The sequence below is a fragment of the Aristolochia californica genome, unplaced genomic scaffold, assembly GCF_029961685.1.
Source record: "Aristolochia californica isolate CCGP_79_NKW_82.1479 unplaced genomic scaffold, dmAriCali1.0.hap1 SCAF_7, whole genome shotgun sequence".
Taxonomy (NCBI): Eukaryota; Viridiplantae; Streptophyta; class Magnoliopsida; order Piperales; family Aristolochiaceae; genus Aristolochia; species Aristolochia californica.
The window spans coordinates 3,295,592-3,313,953 of NW_027182268.1; the positions used below are offsets into that span (position 1 = coordinate 3,295,592).

The window sequence follows — 18,362 nt, forward strand, 5'->3', positions numbered from 1 at the left end:
TTCAATTAAGTTTTGTTATCATCAAAAGCAATATGGGAGTCAACCTACAGTCAAAAGTTCCCCCCTTTTATATGATGACAAAACCTAACTTGGGAAAAATAAGAATTTCCATAAGGGTAGGAGCTAAGAAAATAATGCAATCTTATCATAAGCTCCCCCTTAATTTGTGCATAGTTTGTTTTAATCTTTTTAAGTGCAATTTTTTTTGCGAGTGCTAAAGTCTTTTTTTTTTATCCAAGTTTCCTATTTTTTCTTCTCCCCCTTTTTGTCATACTAAAAAAGAAAAGTGAAATTAAACGCATAAAATATAACAAAAAGTGGCTCAAAGGCCATATCATAAAGATTTTCAAATGATTGAAAAATAGTGTGTACAAGTAAAAAAGGCATTACATACAAGTAAGTCGTCAAAAGCAATATACATTGGAAGTCAAAAATTAGATGGGTGGATCCTAAGGTAAACTATGCTGGAGGCGGAAGTCGGTTGAGGATGGTGTCGATTAGTTGCTCAATCCTCTGCTAGCATACCTTCACCTTGTCTAGAGTGGATATAACTGCTATATGAGTAGTCCGAACATCATATATGACGTCTACTAGAGTGGAGAGCCGATATGTAGATGATGAAGCGTCTTCTTCCAATCTTTTCTTCTTTGGGAACTCATACTAATCTGTGGAAGACTCCGGACTAAGCTTGTTTCTGGAAGTGGTAGGCTATGGGGCAGACTCCTTTGGTATCTTTTCATTTTTTATCCATTGTACTTGTAGCTATGTCCAACATGACAAGTCATAATATTTGCATAGTCAAGTGAAATCCTCTTGATAATGGCCCAAAGCCAGAAGAAATTGGCTACAGTGAGGCGAGAGAATGTGTCTTTCCTCAGATTGAGGAAATGTGTCACAATCTCCATAAAACCCTGATGCTCCATGCTTAAGTCTTTTATCTTAACTTCATAGGAGCTTTCACATGTTTTCCCAAAGGACACTTGGACGGTGTGCGTCTTGGATGTTTTGAGGGCAGTCCTGATGGAGGTTCATGGGCTAGCTCTCCTTTATAGTCTTGTTAATCCCATAGACGTTGTGCCACGCCAAGCACCAAACTCACTAGACTTGATTGTTATATGCGTGTTTTTTCACATAGCTCGTGAGTTGAAGGTCTCATGAGGAGAGTTCTTCTACCTCCTAATTGGTATAGAAGACTTTCACTAGGAGAGGGTAAACCGCTTTCTCACTTTCCAATATACCTTTATAAGATCTAAATATTTTATCAAAGTCAAAAATTCCTTGTTGGCAAAATGAGAGATTGATCTTACTTAGTTCTACTATGCTTTTTGAGGCAACTATGTTTTTTGAGAAAAAATGTTGGAGAAACTTATCTCTTAGAGTCCATGTTCTGAAATGCTCCCTCTAATTGGGCATTTCTTCTTCCTCGCAAGCTTTGTTCTCTTTCCTCAGAGACTTCTTTTTTGCAATGACGTTTGTCCTAGTTTGTCCTAATCATTTTATTCAGTTCAGCTTTTGAGAGAAAGTGGAAGAAATGAGGGTTTAGCTCCAGATTTGATGGAAAATCTCTTAAAGATGGAGACAAAATGGTGGAGATGTGGGGTCACTAAAGATATGGAAAATCGTCGCAATGGATCTTGAAATTATTTGGGATGAAAAGATAGATTAAAAATTCGAATTTGACCCTTCATCTACTCTGTTCACTCCATGAATGATCGATCATTTTGTTTCGATTGATCAATTGATCGCTTAAGTTGATCGATTAATGACCTTAGTAGAGTGACTGAAATGTAATCTTTTGATTTCCATTTCACTCTTTTGGCACTATAATTATGGGTTGTGTTTATTAAGTTCAAGTTTTTCAGCCTAAGAGAATCAAGATGGATTGCTCGTGCCTTGTTCTCCTCAAAGCTTAGAGAAATAATCAAATTCTAATGGTTTTGTAAAAATATATGCTAATTGATTTTCAGTAGGGACAAACTCAATTTTAATAGCCTTGGTTTGGACCATCTCTCTGATAAAATAATGTCTAATTTCTCTGTGTTTTGATCGAGAGTAGTGAACTGGGTTGTTACTTAGACTTATGGCGATCATGTTCTCACAATGGACTAGAATTTATTTTTGCTCTAAGTCGTAATCATCTAGTTGTTGTTTCATCCAAATAAGTTGAGCACAACAACTTCCACTTGCTATATATCAACTTCGGTAGTGGATAGTGCAATTGAATGTTGTTTCTTGAAAAACCAAGAGATAAGCATATTTCCAAGTAATTGGCAACTACCACTTGTACTTCCTGTCAATTTTGCAATCTACAAAATCCTCATCCGAGTAACCGACTAGATCATAGACCTAAGTTGAATGTCCTAAGTAGATAACGGAAAATTCATTTTAGTACTACTAAGTGAGATTCTCTAGGATCAGATTGATATCTAACACATATGCATACCGATAACATAATATCGGGTCTATTTGTATCATGCTTCTATAATATTGCGGTTTGGGTTCTGCCGGTGCTCAGTAGATCATTTTGTTTTTACCAAGAATACTTTTAAAAGGAAAATATTACTAGTAGTTTATGTGGATGATATCGTCCTAATTGGCAGTGATGTGGACAACATGAAATAAGTCAGAGAGAAAATATGCCAATAATTTAAAACAAAGGATCTTGGACTTCTGAAATATTTTTTAAGTATTGAGGTATTCCAGTCAAAGCATGAGATTATAATATCTCAAAAAAAGTATGTCTTGGATCCACTAGAGGACACAAGGATGACAGGGAGTTGACCTGCAAACACTCCTATGGATGCCAATGCATAGCTATCTGCAAGTTTTGGAGAAGATGTTGATGTAGGTAAATTATGAGAAAACTTATTTACCTCATGGTGACCAGACCAAATATATCATATGCAGTAAGTATGGTGACTCAGTATATGCACAAACCATAACTTACCAATTGGCAAGCCTTGGAAAGGATACCGAGATATTTAAAAGGAGCTCCAAGAAAATGGTTTCTCTATAAGAATCATGGCCACTTCAACATAGAAGGTTTTTTATATGTATATTGGATTGGATCATCTAATGACAAGAAGTCCACTTTAGGGTATTATACCTTAGTTGTCCAGTGCAGGAGCATAGTATAAAGATATAACCCATACAGTTAATGATCTTCTATGGATCAAATCCCTTTTTACTGAATTGAGATTCTATAAAAGAGCTTCTATGAAATTATATTGTGACAACCAAGCAATCATTTATATCACTTCGAATCTTGTCTTCCACGAGATGACAAAACACATTGAGGTAGACTACTACTTTATATGGGAGAAATTTCAAACTGGTATCTTATCTCTCAAACATGTTTCATCACATGAGCAGGTGGCAAATATTCTTACGAAACCAGTCACATTCAATATCTTAACCACTATATGCGGCAAGCTGGGTATCTACGATGTTTTCTCTCCCCAAGCTTGAGGGGAAGTATTGGAAGACATCTCAATGTGGTATTAAGGTAAATATCTTCCTCACATCAAGGACGTGGCAAAAGATCTAATTTAATGGTCTTCTCATAAGGATGTCACAAGGGTGTAATTAAAAAGATGATATATGTTTATTCATATCTTTTCCTTTTGAGAATTTGTTGCCCTAAGGGTATTGTAATCATTGTAAACTTACTTCTTTAACTATAAATAGAGACTCAAGGCATGGGGTAGATCATTAAGCCTCTCATTTTCTCTCTCAAATTCGTCCTTAGACATTTAACTCAAACTCTCTCTCTCTCTCTCTCTCTCTCTCCTTTCTCCTCTCTGCCTTCTTCCTCTTTTATTTTTCTCCTTTTTTTCTTTCTCTCCTCTCTCACCCTCTTGGTTGAGAACCTTATCATGAGATCCTAAGTCTAACATTTTTCAAAATCATGCTAAAAATCATCACATAAAAATATTTTAAAATCATAACACAAGATTTAACTTTTTTCCAAAAGTAAAATATCACTTGAACTCATGAAAAAGTTTTGGATGTAGTTTGCATTCTACATGTTTTAAAAATATCATATACATCTTTTCAAACATGTTAGAGTGCTAAGAGTAGTTTATTCTCATACTTTAAAAGTATACATTTTAAAATTGGCATTGGAATGATTAATCAACCATCCGTAATGAGCGATCATCTAGAACTGTGCAGGCCACAAATATAAAGCATGAACGATTAGCTATAGTCGATTGATCGATCATATAGGACAAGGTCACTTCATGCTATAACACATGATCAATCATCCCACCTAGAGTGATCGATCATTATTGTCCAGGCAAGTAAGTTTTCATGGAATAATTATCCCTTGTGATTTGATTGATCAATCAAAACCTTGCCAATAAGGGACATAAAACATGATCAATAATAAGAAAATACATTAATCGATCAACTTGACTTTTCTGGACCAACTGTAACATATTGATCGATCAGTCTATCAATCAATAAGTCACTGTTTGACAAAAAAAATAGCCATTATGATTGATTGATCAATCAATCACTTTACAGTGATCGGTCAATCAAAGTATTGAATTTTACAAATGGAAAATAACGGTTAGTCTGAGTTGTGGAAATTATAAATACCCCTCCAAACATCAGAGGTGCAACTTGCACTTGCATAACCAAATTCCACAAAATTAATTTGAACATCAAAGTTCTATTTTTACCTTATTTGAGAGAAAAACCTTCATTTTCTCAAATCTTCCTACATCTCTCTAATTTCTAAAGCATACTTAGTTCCATCAAACTCCTTCAGTTTAATCATTCATGCTTAAACATGTGAAAACTTGATTCTCATATGGAGAAGGGTTATTAAGAAGAAATTGTAAGTTTTTATTTTACTTTTATATTTTCATTTATTCTTTGATAAGTTCTCTAGTGCCTAGAAAGCTAGAGGAATTGGTTTCTAGAACCAGGAATCTAGAAGGGGAGTGCACGACCAAATCCAGAATCTAGTCCTTTGTATTGAATCTCTTGGGAGATTGGAAATCACGTAATTGGGATTACAAGTAGCTTAAAAGTGTCAAAAACTCTGTACACGTGGCTCATTGAATCTCCTAACCATTTTAAAGGTTTTTCTGTTTCAAGATTTCCGAATTCTCTACCATACCATATACACTAAATAAGAGTTCAAAAAACATGGTTGACAACATGCTTAAGAAAAGTGACCACCTCATTTTATGTCAATAGCATAGTTTTAGGTTGAAATTGAACATTCAAAATAAGTCATGTTAGTATAAAATTCCTTAGGACCACATTTTCATCAATGGAGTTGGGATAGGCCAGAGGGATATGTTACTATATATGAACTAGCATTAGTATCATACAATAGATCCACATTGAAAAAAAAAAAAAAAAATACAATGTGACACAATAGCCCCTATATGTACCGTGTATCAAATAATTTCTTATTCTCTATATACATATACACCTTACAATAACTCCAAATCACTTCTTTTATTTGGAACCTCCTCCTTTCCCGTGACCTTATTATCTGCGTTCAATCCCCTCTTTAAAGCTCTCTCTGACACCTAGTTATTTGGAAATTAACGCCATTAATGGTTCTCTCTTTTCTTCCTCGCAATGCAGGGCCTGGGTTTTGTTCAAATGGTCGTAACCTCACAAATCCAAAATCTTGAAAGGGTATCTACTACCTCCGTGATAACGTTGTTACGAAGGTCCTTTTCTTTTCTTTTCTTTTCTGTGTTTTACCCTTTTGAGCGATGTCAGGTTCGCATTTATTGCAGAGAATTGACGACACACGGATGAAATATTTAAGGAGTGTGCCGTTATCCCTTCCGAACTCCGCTTTAACTGCCTCGTTTTCCCTTCCACTGCACTTCCTCGTCTCTCTGTTCGCCGCTCGGTTCTGCTAATTACAGCGACAGTCGCCGTTTTGTTTGCCTAGCTTCTTCTCGGTCCGGGTTCTACAGTTACGTTGATCATGTCGGACTCGAGCGCACCGTCTGCGCTCGTCGACACCTCGCAGACTGGGTTCTCCATGAAGACGGACGGCTGGCGGGCAGACGGACCCCCACGAGCAAAAAGCCATGTTCGAGATCATGAAGGCGACCACCATTCCGGACGTGTGCAAAGAATGATGGCACGGCATTGAGTCCATGCCTGAAAAGGATCAGACATATCATGTCGTCTGCCTCTCCTTCGGCTCCCTTTCCGGCGACACCGCCTTCCCTACCTGTGACCAGGAGCATTCCTTTCTCTCCCCTTCCCTTACCAAGCTTCCCCACATCCGCACTCTTTTCTTCTATCTGCTTCACCGGCAACCTCCTCGTTCCTACGCTCCATTCACTCGTTCTTCGGGAGAATCTGACCGTTCTGTCTCTCACACTCGTCTGGAGGGTATGCCAACTCCTGGGCCAGCTACGCGGCCCTCGGGTGCTCACCAGAACCTGAGAACCTGAGGCTGAAAGACAACCGGCAGGTGGGGCCCAGCCCTTTCGACTGGGAGATGGAACGGCGGATGGGAAGGAAAACTGAGGCTCGCGAAGCTGGTCAGGCCTCTTTAGTCAACCCGGTGACGACAGCGCCGGGACCCTTCGTAGGCGTCAACCACTCAACACCTGGCATCGGTCGGTCCGTCCCCATCCGGAGAATCAACCTCACGGTCTCGTCGTCTTCACGGATCTTTCCGCCACGTCGCGTCAGCGCGCTTTGGTTGGTGCAACTGTGATAAAGTTCGTCGGCATTCCATTACAAAAACGTAGCATTAACGGTGCGTAGTAATTCGCTTACCGAGCACGAGGTTTATCGGAAAAACAGGTTCCCAATTATTTCAACGAACAATAATGGCTGCGTTTTTTGGGCAGGGGAGGCAAGTAAGCCGACGGCAGTTCGGCGATTCAATACTAAATACACGCTGTGTCGTCATCGTCACAATTACAGCAGATAGGAGGAGACCGAGTCGCCGTATTCTATCCAGTTTTATTTCCGTCGTGCGAGGTAGTGGTGGAAAATTTAGTGATTTATTGACTCGGGAAGCTCAAATGGAGAAGAAGCTTTAAATGGGAAAAGGAAATGGTCAAGAGGATCGGACTGGTGATGGAAATGAACGTGGAGGATGTGTTTGATGGTTACTCTGTAATTCAATTTCACTCGATTATCTGCTTTTTAAACTTCAACTTTAAGCCCACTCTATTATCAATTACCAAGTACAAATGGCTTTCACTTATGGCAAAATAAACAGATATAATTGATCAATCTTGACTTAATGCCTCAAAGAATGTTACCCATCAATTGATAATTAAATTCCAATTTAATTGTAATTATTATTTACGTCTTTCGATCGTCACCAAGATGTATTATTAACCAAACCGGTGACAGTGAAAGTGAAAGTGAAAATGAAAGTTGACCGCACCTAAATGTAACATATAGTAAGTAACCCTAAGGCAATCGACACTTTCCTTTTGGTCTTGGTTTGGTAGAACAATTGAGATGTGGACCCTTCATCCACTTATAACACCCTGGCTCACTATGTCAAGTTAGGAGGTGACCTGACTACCAAAATAAAAAAGCTCGAAAACCAAATACCCAACACAAAAGATCTCGAGGGAAGATGAAAAGAGAGGAACTCTAACTATTGGGAGAGGCGGAAAAAGGGAGAGGTGTCTTTATTTTCTGTCTTTTTAGGGTTAATTTCTTTAGCTTAATATAAGTATGAAGAGACAAAATATGTTTACTATATTTAGTTTAAAGTTTAGCTTTTAGTAGGGAAGTAATAATTCCATCTGAATGGATGGAGGATTGTCGCCCAGTCGCCCTCGGACTGGAACGTGGAACGTGGAACGAGAACTTCCAACACCCTTCAAATCCACTCCACCCTCGAATCTCGCCCGAAGAAAACCGCGTCTTAATAAGTCCACAGACGTATCTGTTTGCATTTTTGATAGGCGAGATTGATAAGCAGGTGTGCTTATACCTGGCCTTTTCCACATCCCTCGTTTTCGTTTAGTATTTAGTTTTGTTTGTTAGCTTTCGCTTCACTCTTCTTTTTTGCCTTTGGGATTGTTCCGTCTTGGACCTAAATAGGTTTTGTGGTTTTAGAAGACAGAGCAGCGGAGGAATAAAGATCTACTAATTATTTGGGTTGGGGTGGAAGGAGAATCGGGAGGTGTGTGATGGCTACCTCTCATATACTTTTTTTTTTTTTTTTAAGATTTATTTTTTGTTAATAATTTATTTTTTATTTTTGGGCTGAAGAAAAGGGTTTTAGTTTGGAATTCGGACGATCCTTGAGGTTTCGAGATTTTTGGCGTTGATCCGAAATATGACTTCGCTCAGCAGAGAGCTCGTCTTTCTCATACTTCAGTTTTTGGAAGAGGAAAAATTCAAAGAGGCGGTCCATAAGTAGGTTATGGGTTTTTTAAAAATCTCTGTTTTATTTTTTTAAAGGCTTGTGATTGGATTTAATGTAATTTAATTTAATTTTTTTTTGGTTTTTATTTGAAGATTGGAGCAGGAATCAGGGTTTTACTTCAACATGAAATATTTTGAAGATGCTGTTATTAACGGCGAGTGGGATGAGGTGGAGAAGTATCTTTCTGGTTTTACTAAAGTTGATGACAATAGATACTCGATGAAGATTTTTTTTGAGATCCGTAAGCAGAAATACCTCGAAGCGCTTGATAAGTATGTTTCTCTAATTTTTCTGTCTTCCCTTCCCTTTATTTGCTTTCCCGCTCCTGAATTGAGAGAAGCTAAATGGCTTGATATATTGCATTTGTGTATGGAATCTGCAGGCATGATCGGTCAAAAGCCGTTGACATCCTTGTTAAGGACCTGAGAGTGTTTGCGGCATTCAATGAAGAACTATTCAAAGAAATAACACAATTACTGACACTGGAAAACTTTAGGTACAAGCCCTTTAATTTAAATGGGGTATCCGTCTCTGGAAACTTTTTGGCCAGTTCCTACTTTAATTTGCAGCCACGGATGTTTGCCTGGTTATGGAACCCTTTTGTGCTTCCAATTGTTCAGGGAGAATGAGCAACTATCAAAATATGGCGACACCAAGTCTGCAAGGAGTATAATGCTTGTGGAACTTAAAAAGCTGATAGAAGCAAACCCACTTTTCCGTGAAAAACTTCAGTTCCCTGCATTGAAGACTTCCAGACTGCGAACCCTAATCAATCAGAGGTAAATTGTGAATTGATTTCTCTCTCTTATCCTGCTTATCTTTCAAATTTTGCTTGGCTGTGGATTCTTGCTGCTATTTTCCTATGCTTTTTTTTGCTTGGTATGATCTGGTTGAAGTTGACAAATATATGAAGACAATCAATGTGGCATTGATTGGGGAAGCTTTGCTCCCTAGAAAGAGCCGTGTTTCATAAGTCATAAGCTGGGACTGACTTTAAGTTATGATTTAACAGAACTACTTGTATGGTGGGTCTTGAAAAACATGTTATCTCCAACTTTTTTTTATAACAATGAAAGTGGTTTCGGTTAAGAGGTTATCAATGGTTTAGGGATACAGAAAATACGGCAGTAAGAAAAGCAAGAGACATTAAAAAAGAAAGGAAGTGGGAGGGCAGTGTCAACAGCAAGTTGCTGCCAAGTCACCCTTTCTCTTGCCAATGAGATCAAATGACATTTTAATTTTTACAAATGTCTGCATATCATCTCCTATCATAACCAATAAAAAAAGATGGGTTGTGATTAGTGTGATGATTTAATGTATTAATTTTAGAGATGATTAATATTGTATGAGTGCTACTATAGTGGGAGTTATGTATAACTTAAATTGGGCCACTTCTGACATCCTTAATTTGGTGCTCTTGGAACAATCTAGTGTAACACTAGATTTTACCTATATGTTTATCTTAAATTGCTTTAGTTCCTTGGATCCCTTCTTCAAAGTTTTGGGTGATTTGAAGGTATTTGCAGTTCATACTTAAAACTGGTTAAAACTGGCACCTTCTGTTGTCATCTTGTAATTTTCAATGTTGTTACTTTCTAATATTTAATGGTAGATTTGATTTTGATGAAGCTGCTAGACAATTTCTTCATATTTTGGTTTGTTTTTTCAGTTTGAATTGGCAACATCAGCTCTGTAAGAATCCAAGACCAAACCCAGATATTAAGACCCTTTTTGTTGATCATAGTTGTGGACAACAAAATGGTGCTCGTGCACCATCTCCTGTGAATAATCCCATGATAACGGGCATGCCAAAACCCTCAGGGTTCCCTCCACTTGGGGCTCATGGAGTAAGTGGCAAATCATGATGCCCCAGATTTATTTGCAAAACACCCTTTTTTAATCTGTTGGGTACTGATTGTGGTGTTTCTTTTCCCAGCCCTTTCAGCCAGGACCTGCACCTCTTCCAACTTCACTTGCAGGGTGGATGACAAATGCCTCTCCCATTCCTCATCCTGCTGTTTCAGGGGGACCTATAGCCCTAAGTAACCCTATGAATGCAGGTGATTAAAGCATATATGTCGTGGTGCTGGGTTGGTTCTGCACGTAACTGTAGTTGTACTCTGTTATTGATTCTGTTTGGTGATGTTTCCTCATCATAGCTGCTATCTTGAAGCGGCCAAGGACCCCTCCAATGAACAATCCTGCCTTGGACTGTCAGACAGCTGATTCTGATCATGTTCTGAAGAGAACTCGGCCAATGGGCCTTACTGGTGATGTACGATATCATGCTGAACATTCTGTTTTTCTAACTTCTACTACCATTTTTACAGGAACTATTGTTTCTTTTTTCCTGATTAGTTATTTACTCTAAGCTTCTTGGTTAAAGGGATTATGTGTTGTTTTGCTAAAAGTAAATCTTGTTGCAGGTCAATCTCCCTGTGAATATTTTACCTGTTGGATTTACTGGACAGGGTCATTCTCGGAGCCACTACTCTACTGAGGACCTGCCCAAAACTGTGGCTATGACTCTAAATCAGGGCTCCTCTATAATGAGCATGGATTTTCATCCTGTCCAGCAGACCCTTCTACTTGGTTAGTTCTGGGCTTTTAGATTCTTTGTCTCTCTCTGTTTCTTTCTCCCTGCACTTAGTTGACTGAATCACATTGATGATTGTAAATTCAGTTGGTACAAATGTGGGTGATATTGGACTCTGGGATGTGGGCTCTAGAGAGAGACTTGCTCTTAGAAATTTCCAGCCTTGGGACCTAGGCACTTGTGGGGTGCACCTTCAGGTGTGTCCTGGCATTTGTAAACTTGAAGCCTTGGCATTTGCATTTTTGACAGCAATCTGTTGCATTTTTTCTTGTAAGCAAAATTTTAACATATCTTGAAAACAGGCAGCTTTGCTCAAGGATCCTGTTGTGTCTGTTAACCGTGTCATGTGGAGTCCAGATGGATCACTCTTTGGTGTGTACTCCTTTTTATGCTCTTATTGTTCTAATATGCTATGGTAACCAAAGTAGTTGGTTTTCATGCCTTGTGATAAGCTGGATTCTTATGTTGTCAACTACATTGTTATGAGGGGTTGAAGTTTTAATCTTTCAGGAGTTGCTTATTCCAAGAATATTGTGCATGTATATTCCTACAATGGCAGAGATGATCTGAGACATCACCTTGAGGTCCTTATCATAGTGAATTATCATCTTTATATTCAAAGATATGCCATTTTATATCATTTACAGAATTACCTTATTGGTATATTTTTCAGTTTTAAACTCTTAATGAACCTTTGTGGTCATATAGATTGATGCCCATGCTGGGAATGTTAATGATCTTGCTTTTGCCAGTCCAAACAAGCAGTTGTGTATAATAACTTGTGGTGATGATAAAACCATAAAGGTTTGTTTTTCTTTGCTCTCTAAGTAAATGAATTTCTGCATTCTCAAAAAGGAAGTAAGTGAATTCTGAAATGCTTATTCATTGCTAGAAAACTGTATGCTGTTGCAGGTATGGGATGCCATAACTGGTACCAAACAGTTCACTTTTGAAGGTCATGAAGCATCAGTGTACTCAGTTTGTCCACATTACAAGGAAAACATCCAGGTAGTATTTGCAATTCTATTGTGTTGTGGTGGTCTTTGTATCTTCTACAGTTTAAAAGACTCACTGAGCCTGAAAGTTAGGATTCTTATATTCGCTATTTCTTATTACTATAAAGCCTATTTTTTTTAACCAGATTATAAAATAGCTTGTCACTAACAATAGATGTATGATGGGACTATATAATGTGAATGCTCTTTTCTAAAAGAAAAATATAGTGATAAATATGTTGATAATCTGTATACTTTTTATTTATTGCATAGTGCATAATAATAGTTCAAACCAATGATAAATGTCATTGTCCTATCCGTAGAGTGATAGGATCATATAATCTGGATTGCTTATGTGTTTTCCATTTAGGACATATGAATGCTGGGTGGCAGAAATGGTTGGCCTACTATGTTGACAGAAAGAGAATTTTTGATATGCTTTGTTTGTCTATGTTTGTCTATGTTTTTCAGTTTATCTTTTCAACTGCCATTGATGGAAAAATTAAGGCGTGGCTATATGATAATATGGGCTCCAGAGTTGACTATGAAGCTCCGAATAGTTCGTGTACAACCATGGCATACAGTGCTGATGGAACAAGGTTTACAAATTTTAGCATCAGACAATTCCTTTCTTTAATCCAATGTTTTTGCATTGTCAATTTTAACTAAAGACTTGTCTGTCTCCAATTCATAGGCTTTTCTCATGTGGGACGGGAAAAGATGGAATATCTCACATTGTGGAGTGGAATGAAAGTGAGGGGGCTGTAAAGCGACAATATCAAGGTCTTGGAAAGCGATCCTTGGTGATTGTGCAGTTTGATACCACAAAGAACCGGTTCTTGGTTTGTGGAGATGAGTTTTTGGTCAAGTTCTGGGACATGGATGTGGAAAACATCCTGACCACCACTGATGCAGATGGTGGATTGCCGGTAAATGGCTGATCTCTGTGGGTTCTTTTCCTTCTAAAGACTGTCAGAATAAAAGCTTTGCTTATTATTTCACGTGTGTTTCAGAACTCTCCCCGTGTCCGGTTTAACAAGGAAGGAATGCTACTTGCTGTATCCACAAATGACAATGGGATAAAGATACTAGCAAATGCTGATGGGCTTCGACTACTGCATACTCTTGAGAATCGCTCTTTCGATGCTTCTAGAGCTGTTTCTGAGGCCGCATCAAAGGTAGCTCCTTGAACTCTTTTTCGTCTAGCTAGATTTTAGACATGTATATGAAAATTCAAAAGTGCTTGTATTATTGCAGTCTCTTCAGGGAATTAGCCCTCTGGGACCCATTATTACTGCTGTTGGTGCTAGTGTTGGTGATCGAGGTGGCCCAGTGACTGCTCCAGGAGAACTTGTAAGTTTGTTGCAAATTATTTACTAGTGACTAGTGAGGTATGAACAAATGTTGTACATTGGAAAGAATGGATGTGAGTTGTTAGCAGTATCACTCACATTGTTAAATACGATGGAATTTTGTAGAATGGAGACCTCCGCAACCTTGGGGACATAAAACCCAGAATTGATGATTCGTTAGAGAAATCCAAGATATGGAAACTAGTGGAAATTAATGAACCTTCCCAATGCCGCACCCTCAGGCTACCGGATAATCTAGTGGCCATAAAGGTATGATTATGGAAACCCAATTCACCTTTTATGTTTCAAGAGATGAAGCAAGTCAAAATTCTGCATTCTTCGTCTTTACAATAATCTCGATATATCAGTTTTGTAAAACTCTTAAATATTATTACTTATCTCGAGGAGGTGTTTCACCACAGTTTCAATCTATGTTCTAGTTTTGAATCGTATCAAGTTGTGAGTTGTGTGAAATAAAACCAAGTAGATAGTCATCCTTGGCTAAAATTTCTGTGATTGTGCTCTAACCTTTTCCATGTCCCTCCATAGCGTAGTGATTTTCTCCTTTTATGTTTTTAAGGTTTTACATCGGAGTATCAATATTATTTTTTGCTTCGCTCTGATGTTTGAAAGCATAAAGATTCTCTTATTTCTGATTAGTGCTTAATTTGTACCTCAGACTCGGATGAGTACTAATTTACATGACCATGGCTTCTGTTATACATTTCTGTATGCCATAAGCACTGGAAAAAAACAAGAATACTTTCTGGGGGAAAATATTTTCAGTTCAGTGATATGAACATGGATTTGATGACCTTTGCCAGCGCAAAAGCAAATGCTACTTTCTGCAAATTTTCATTCATTGACTGATGGACCAGTTATTTTATAATGTGAGGTCTTGGGCTCAATTCTCATCTGGTATGGGGCATAATGAGTGTGATTTTATTCCTAGTAAACATTCTAGTTTTTCTCTTACATAAATCATAAATGTAAGTTTTGGTTGTCCATATTTTTGTGGGTCACACTTTGTCAATGCATAGAACTTCATCCAGAAAATCTGTCTCAATAATTATTGCTTTGAAAATGTCATGACTAATTTTATAAAAATTGACCCTGTGGGTTGACTGGGTCCAGTTGAATCCAGGCCATTGGGTTTTGACCGCTGTTTGAGCCGGTTTGATGTTAGAATGATGTCATAATGTATAAAAACAAAAACTAAAAGTTAATTTTCCCCTGCCTTCCGCCATCATTTAGAATAAAGTGAAAGGGGGGGTGGAAGGGGCAGCAGCACCCCTCCTTTCTTTGTATTTTACTGAGAGAGGGTGAGGGGGTGTGACTTTTTGTGTCGGTAGGGGAAGACCCCTGTTCTTCGTCATGATGGGAATTCTCCACTGTGATGAGTGTGACCCGGAGACTGGGCCTGGTCAGCCAGTGAACCAGTCAATGGAGCTTGATCAGATTTCTGGATGTCATCTCTTCTTGACCTGGGCAGGATCTTGGTTCTGGTTGAATCTCTTTCAATCAACCGATCTGGTCAAGGTTTTACAGCACTGGCCGTCACTTAGGAGAAGGATTTCTTTGTTGCTTTGGTCACAATTTCCTGTGTCTTCTCTTAAATAATATTTTAACCTTTTAATGATCTTTCATAGTTTTGAAGCTTCCATGTCCAAAGACTTGAACAAAGATGAGTATCTATTATATTTATGTATAAATATTTTTTATAAGCCTTCAGGTATTATTCTTATTCAAATTATTGCTCAAATCATCTGAACATAATCTTTGTATCCTTTTTATTTATATGTAAATTCTTGCAGTTCCTTTGATCCTCACATCTCTAATGAATTATTCCAGGTGTCTAGGTTGATGTATACTAATTCAGGTGTTGGCATACTGGCTCTAGCATCTAATGCTGTTCATAAACTTTGGAAATGGCAAAGGAATGAGCGAAATCCAACTGGAAAGGTTTTGGTTGTTTCCTTTTATTGGAACATTTTCTTTGTACTCCGTAAATGATGTTCATCATTTAACTGTCAAATGCTTTTTCCAGGCAAACGCGAGTGTACCTCCAGTGTTGTGGCAGCCAGCAAGTGGTATATTGATGACAAATGAGATCAACGATAATAATCCTGAAGAAGCCGTGCCTTGCTTTGCACTCTCGAAGAATGATTCTTATGTTATGTCAGCTTCAGGAGGGAAAATCTCTCTTTTCAACATGATGACATTTAAGGTAAATGTGATACAATGCAGAAAATTTCACGTGGTTACTCTGTGGTTTGGCCGATTAGACCTTTTTATCTATGGAAGGGTTCAGAATGTGAGCTCAAACAAAGATCTTTTGGTTGTCGGCCTATAAAACCCTTTTTCATGATTTTGCGTCAAACAGCGATCTTAGGAGATTCAAAGAAAGCATGTCCGAACAAAATGATGGGACATGGAGGTTCATGTTTGTAGACTTGTTGGTGTTGCAGTATTTGATATTTTTTTTCCAATTGCAGACAATGACCACATTCATGGCCCCACCACCTGCTGCCACATGTCTTGCTTTCCATCCTCAGGACAATAACATCATTGCCATTGGCATGGACGATTCTCAGATCTTTATTTATAATGTCCGCGTTGATGAGGTTTTGTGCTTCTTTCTCTTCATAGGAAGCTGAAGCAATAAGTAAGGTTTATTGCTTGGTGCTCGTGGTAATTTAAAATGAACAATGACAGTTTTCTACTTGGTTTAATGTTTCACACAGATTAAAAGCAAGCTCAAAGGACACCAGAAGCGAATTACTGGTCTTGCTTTCTCCAACGTGCTAAATGTACTTGTCTCATCAGGTGCTGATGCTCAGGTATGCTAACCGACTGAGAAAGCCAATTTTCTCTCTCTCTCTACACAAACACACACACCATGTTTAGAAGAGACAGGTGATTGTAGTCATCAAGTTGGTTTTTCAGCTATGCATCTGGAGTACAGATGGATGGGAAAAGCAGGCCAGTAAATTTTTGCAGACTCCGGCCGGCCGGGCAACAACATCTCTTGCAGAGACACGTGTCCAGTTTCACCAAGATCACATTCACTTTCTTGCTGTTCATGAAACACAGATTACCATATATGAGGCTCCCAGCCTTGAAATAGTTAAACAGGTTGGTGCTATTTAGGTAGTGCTTCATAAGTGCCTTTGTTATCATGTTTCATGCATTGATAGCAATATCTGTTCTCTTTTGCCTCAAAGTTTTCTCCTACTCTACATCTTTATCTTTGAAATGTCAATGTAATTCTTTTCTGACCATGATAACTGGATTTGGTCATAGTTTGTAGCACGAGAATCAAGTGGGCCCATCACGCATGCAACTTATTCATGTGACAGCCAGTTGATATATACAAGCTTTACCGATGGGAGCATCAGTGTCTTCACTTCCTCAAACCTTAGATTGAGGTGTCGTATTAATTCCACGGCATATCTACCAGCAAATCTCAGGTATTCACATATGTCACTCAGAGAACTGCTGTAGAATTCAAGCTGGATGTTTTCATTCAAGTCTGGAGAATGTATAAACTTGAGGCAGTGATGAACTTATTAGACTAGGCAAAACAGGCAAATTAAATCTACTGCAGATTCCTGATTGATAAGTTGATGTTGCCTAAATACTTCTGCTCTAAGAATCAACGGGGTTGTCTAATTAGCATTACTATACGGTGCACCCAGTGGACAATTAGTCGTGGCTTTCTATTTTGTATAATGTGATTCATTTTTATTCTTTGCTGACTAACTGTTATAATCTTTTCAGCTCCACTATATATCCACTTGTTGTTGCTGCACATCCATCTGAACCCAATCAGTTTGCACTTGGTTTAGCTGATGGTGGAGTCCAAGTCCTTGAGCCACTGGAATCAGAGGGAAAATGGGGTACAGCGGCACCACCTGAGAACAGTAGTGGTCCAAGCGTTGCATCTAGTTCAAACCCTGTTTCCGATCAACCACCGAGGTGATAACATCGAAGGCATTGGGTGCCTATACTGTAAAAAAGAATGGTATGGCAGGCTTCCTTCCTGAACTCACCATGTTTGAGCCCTTCTTTTGGGCATACCCCGAAGAAAGAGAAGCTTGGGGTCTTGCAGGTCGCGCTGGAGAAAAAAGTATCAAGTTCTTCTTAAAAAGAACTACCTTCTGTATGAGGCACTGTAACTTGAAGTTACAAGGGTAGGGAGGCAAGAAATTGGATATCAGATGTGGAGGGTTGTCAATCATTTGTCAGTCATAGCGGAAATAAGGAGTAGCAAGTTTTTATTTATTATTTTTCAATTTCTTGATTGCTCACATAGCTTCTTATATATATATATATATATATATATATATATATATATATATATATACCTTGTATTCAGAACTTTAGGGCTGGTTGTCTTTGTCCATTCAATTGGATAATATTTTATTCAGAACTTTAGGGTTTGCTGTCCTTCTCCATTCAATTGGATATATTTTTGTTTCCTCTATCGAGAACTCAGAAAGAGTTGTCACTTGGGATGTGTAAATTCAGTTAATTTCATTAATTTCCTTATCAGTTCCTGATGGCATATTCCAGTAAATAGAACATGTTTAATTTTCAAAGGCGATGTTATGCTGGCTGAAGCCATGATCCAGGGAAGCTACTGGGAGTAGTAACCCAATTATCTTTTGCAAATATTACTGATTCAATAAGAAAAACCATTTGATTTGGTGCGGAATATAATAGTGATCGGTTGAGATAGCCGATTTGTACCAAATGGTTTTCCGTATTAGATCAATAGTATCATCTACCTTGGGTTAAAAACCAGCACTACGGCCAGTAAACCGCTCGTAACAAGGGCAGATAATGCAAAAGACAAAAAGAACGAAAAAGAAACAAAAAGTACCAGCAGAAGGTATTTAAAAACTCTTTCTGCATGAACACTGACCTCGCAGAAGATGCCAATTGTTCAGAAGGGTCGATAGGTCCAATGCCATCAGAACAACAAACGTGTCGAAATATAACAGACTGATATAATTGGACCGGTA

At 38.3% G+C, this 18,362-nt stretch overlaps 1 protein-coding gene across 2 annotated transcripts; it reads left to right on the forward strand.

Annotated features, from left to right (window-relative positions):
• Positions 1–8,038: 8,038 nt before the first annotated feature.
• Positions 8,039–17,897, forward strand: LOC137937554 (topless-related protein 1-like). Of its 2 annotated transcripts, none has more exons than XM_068782621.1 (26): positions 8,039–8,146; positions 8,236–8,382; positions 8,485–8,664; positions 8,775–8,888; positions 9,013–9,171; positions 10,062–10,239; positions 10,329–10,452; positions 10,552–10,667; positions 10,819–10,984; positions 11,076–11,185; positions 11,291–11,360; positions 11,499–11,572; positions 11,697–11,792; positions 11,901–11,996; positions 12,455–12,582; positions 12,678–12,912; positions 12,997–13,161; positions 13,241–13,336; positions 13,462–13,605; positions 15,187–15,297; positions 15,383–15,562; positions 15,831–15,959; positions 16,080–16,175; positions 16,282–16,470; positions 16,639–16,805; positions 17,116–17,897. In XM_068782621.1, exons 2-26 carry the CDS (start codon positions 8,303–8,305, stop codon positions 17,315–17,317), a joined length of 3,405 nt encoding a protein of 1,134 aa, XP_068638722.1. In that variant the 5' UTR covers positions 8,039–8,146; positions 8,236–8,302; the 3' UTR covers positions 17,318–17,897. The 2 variants fall into 2 exon arrangements, with proteins under 2 accessions (XP_068638722.1, XP_068638723.1); XM_068782622.1 differs by having other exon boundaries at positions 8,241–8,382.
• The last annotated feature ends 465 nt before the right edge of the window (positions 17,898–18,362 follow it).

Coding starts and splice junctions, on each gene's coding strand:
- LOC137937554 (XM_068782621.1), top strand. CDS start 8,303: ATGACTTCGCTCAGCAGAGAGCTCGTCTTTCTCATACTTCAGTTTTTG. Junction 9,172..10,061: donor CGAACCCTAATCAATCAGAG/GTAAATTGTGAA, acceptor TTGTTTTTTCAG/TTTGAATTGGCAACATCAGC. Junction 10,240..10,328: donor CTCCACTTGGGGCTCATGGA/GTAAGTGGCAAA, acceptor TTCTTTTCCCAG/CCCTTTCAGCCAGGACCTGC.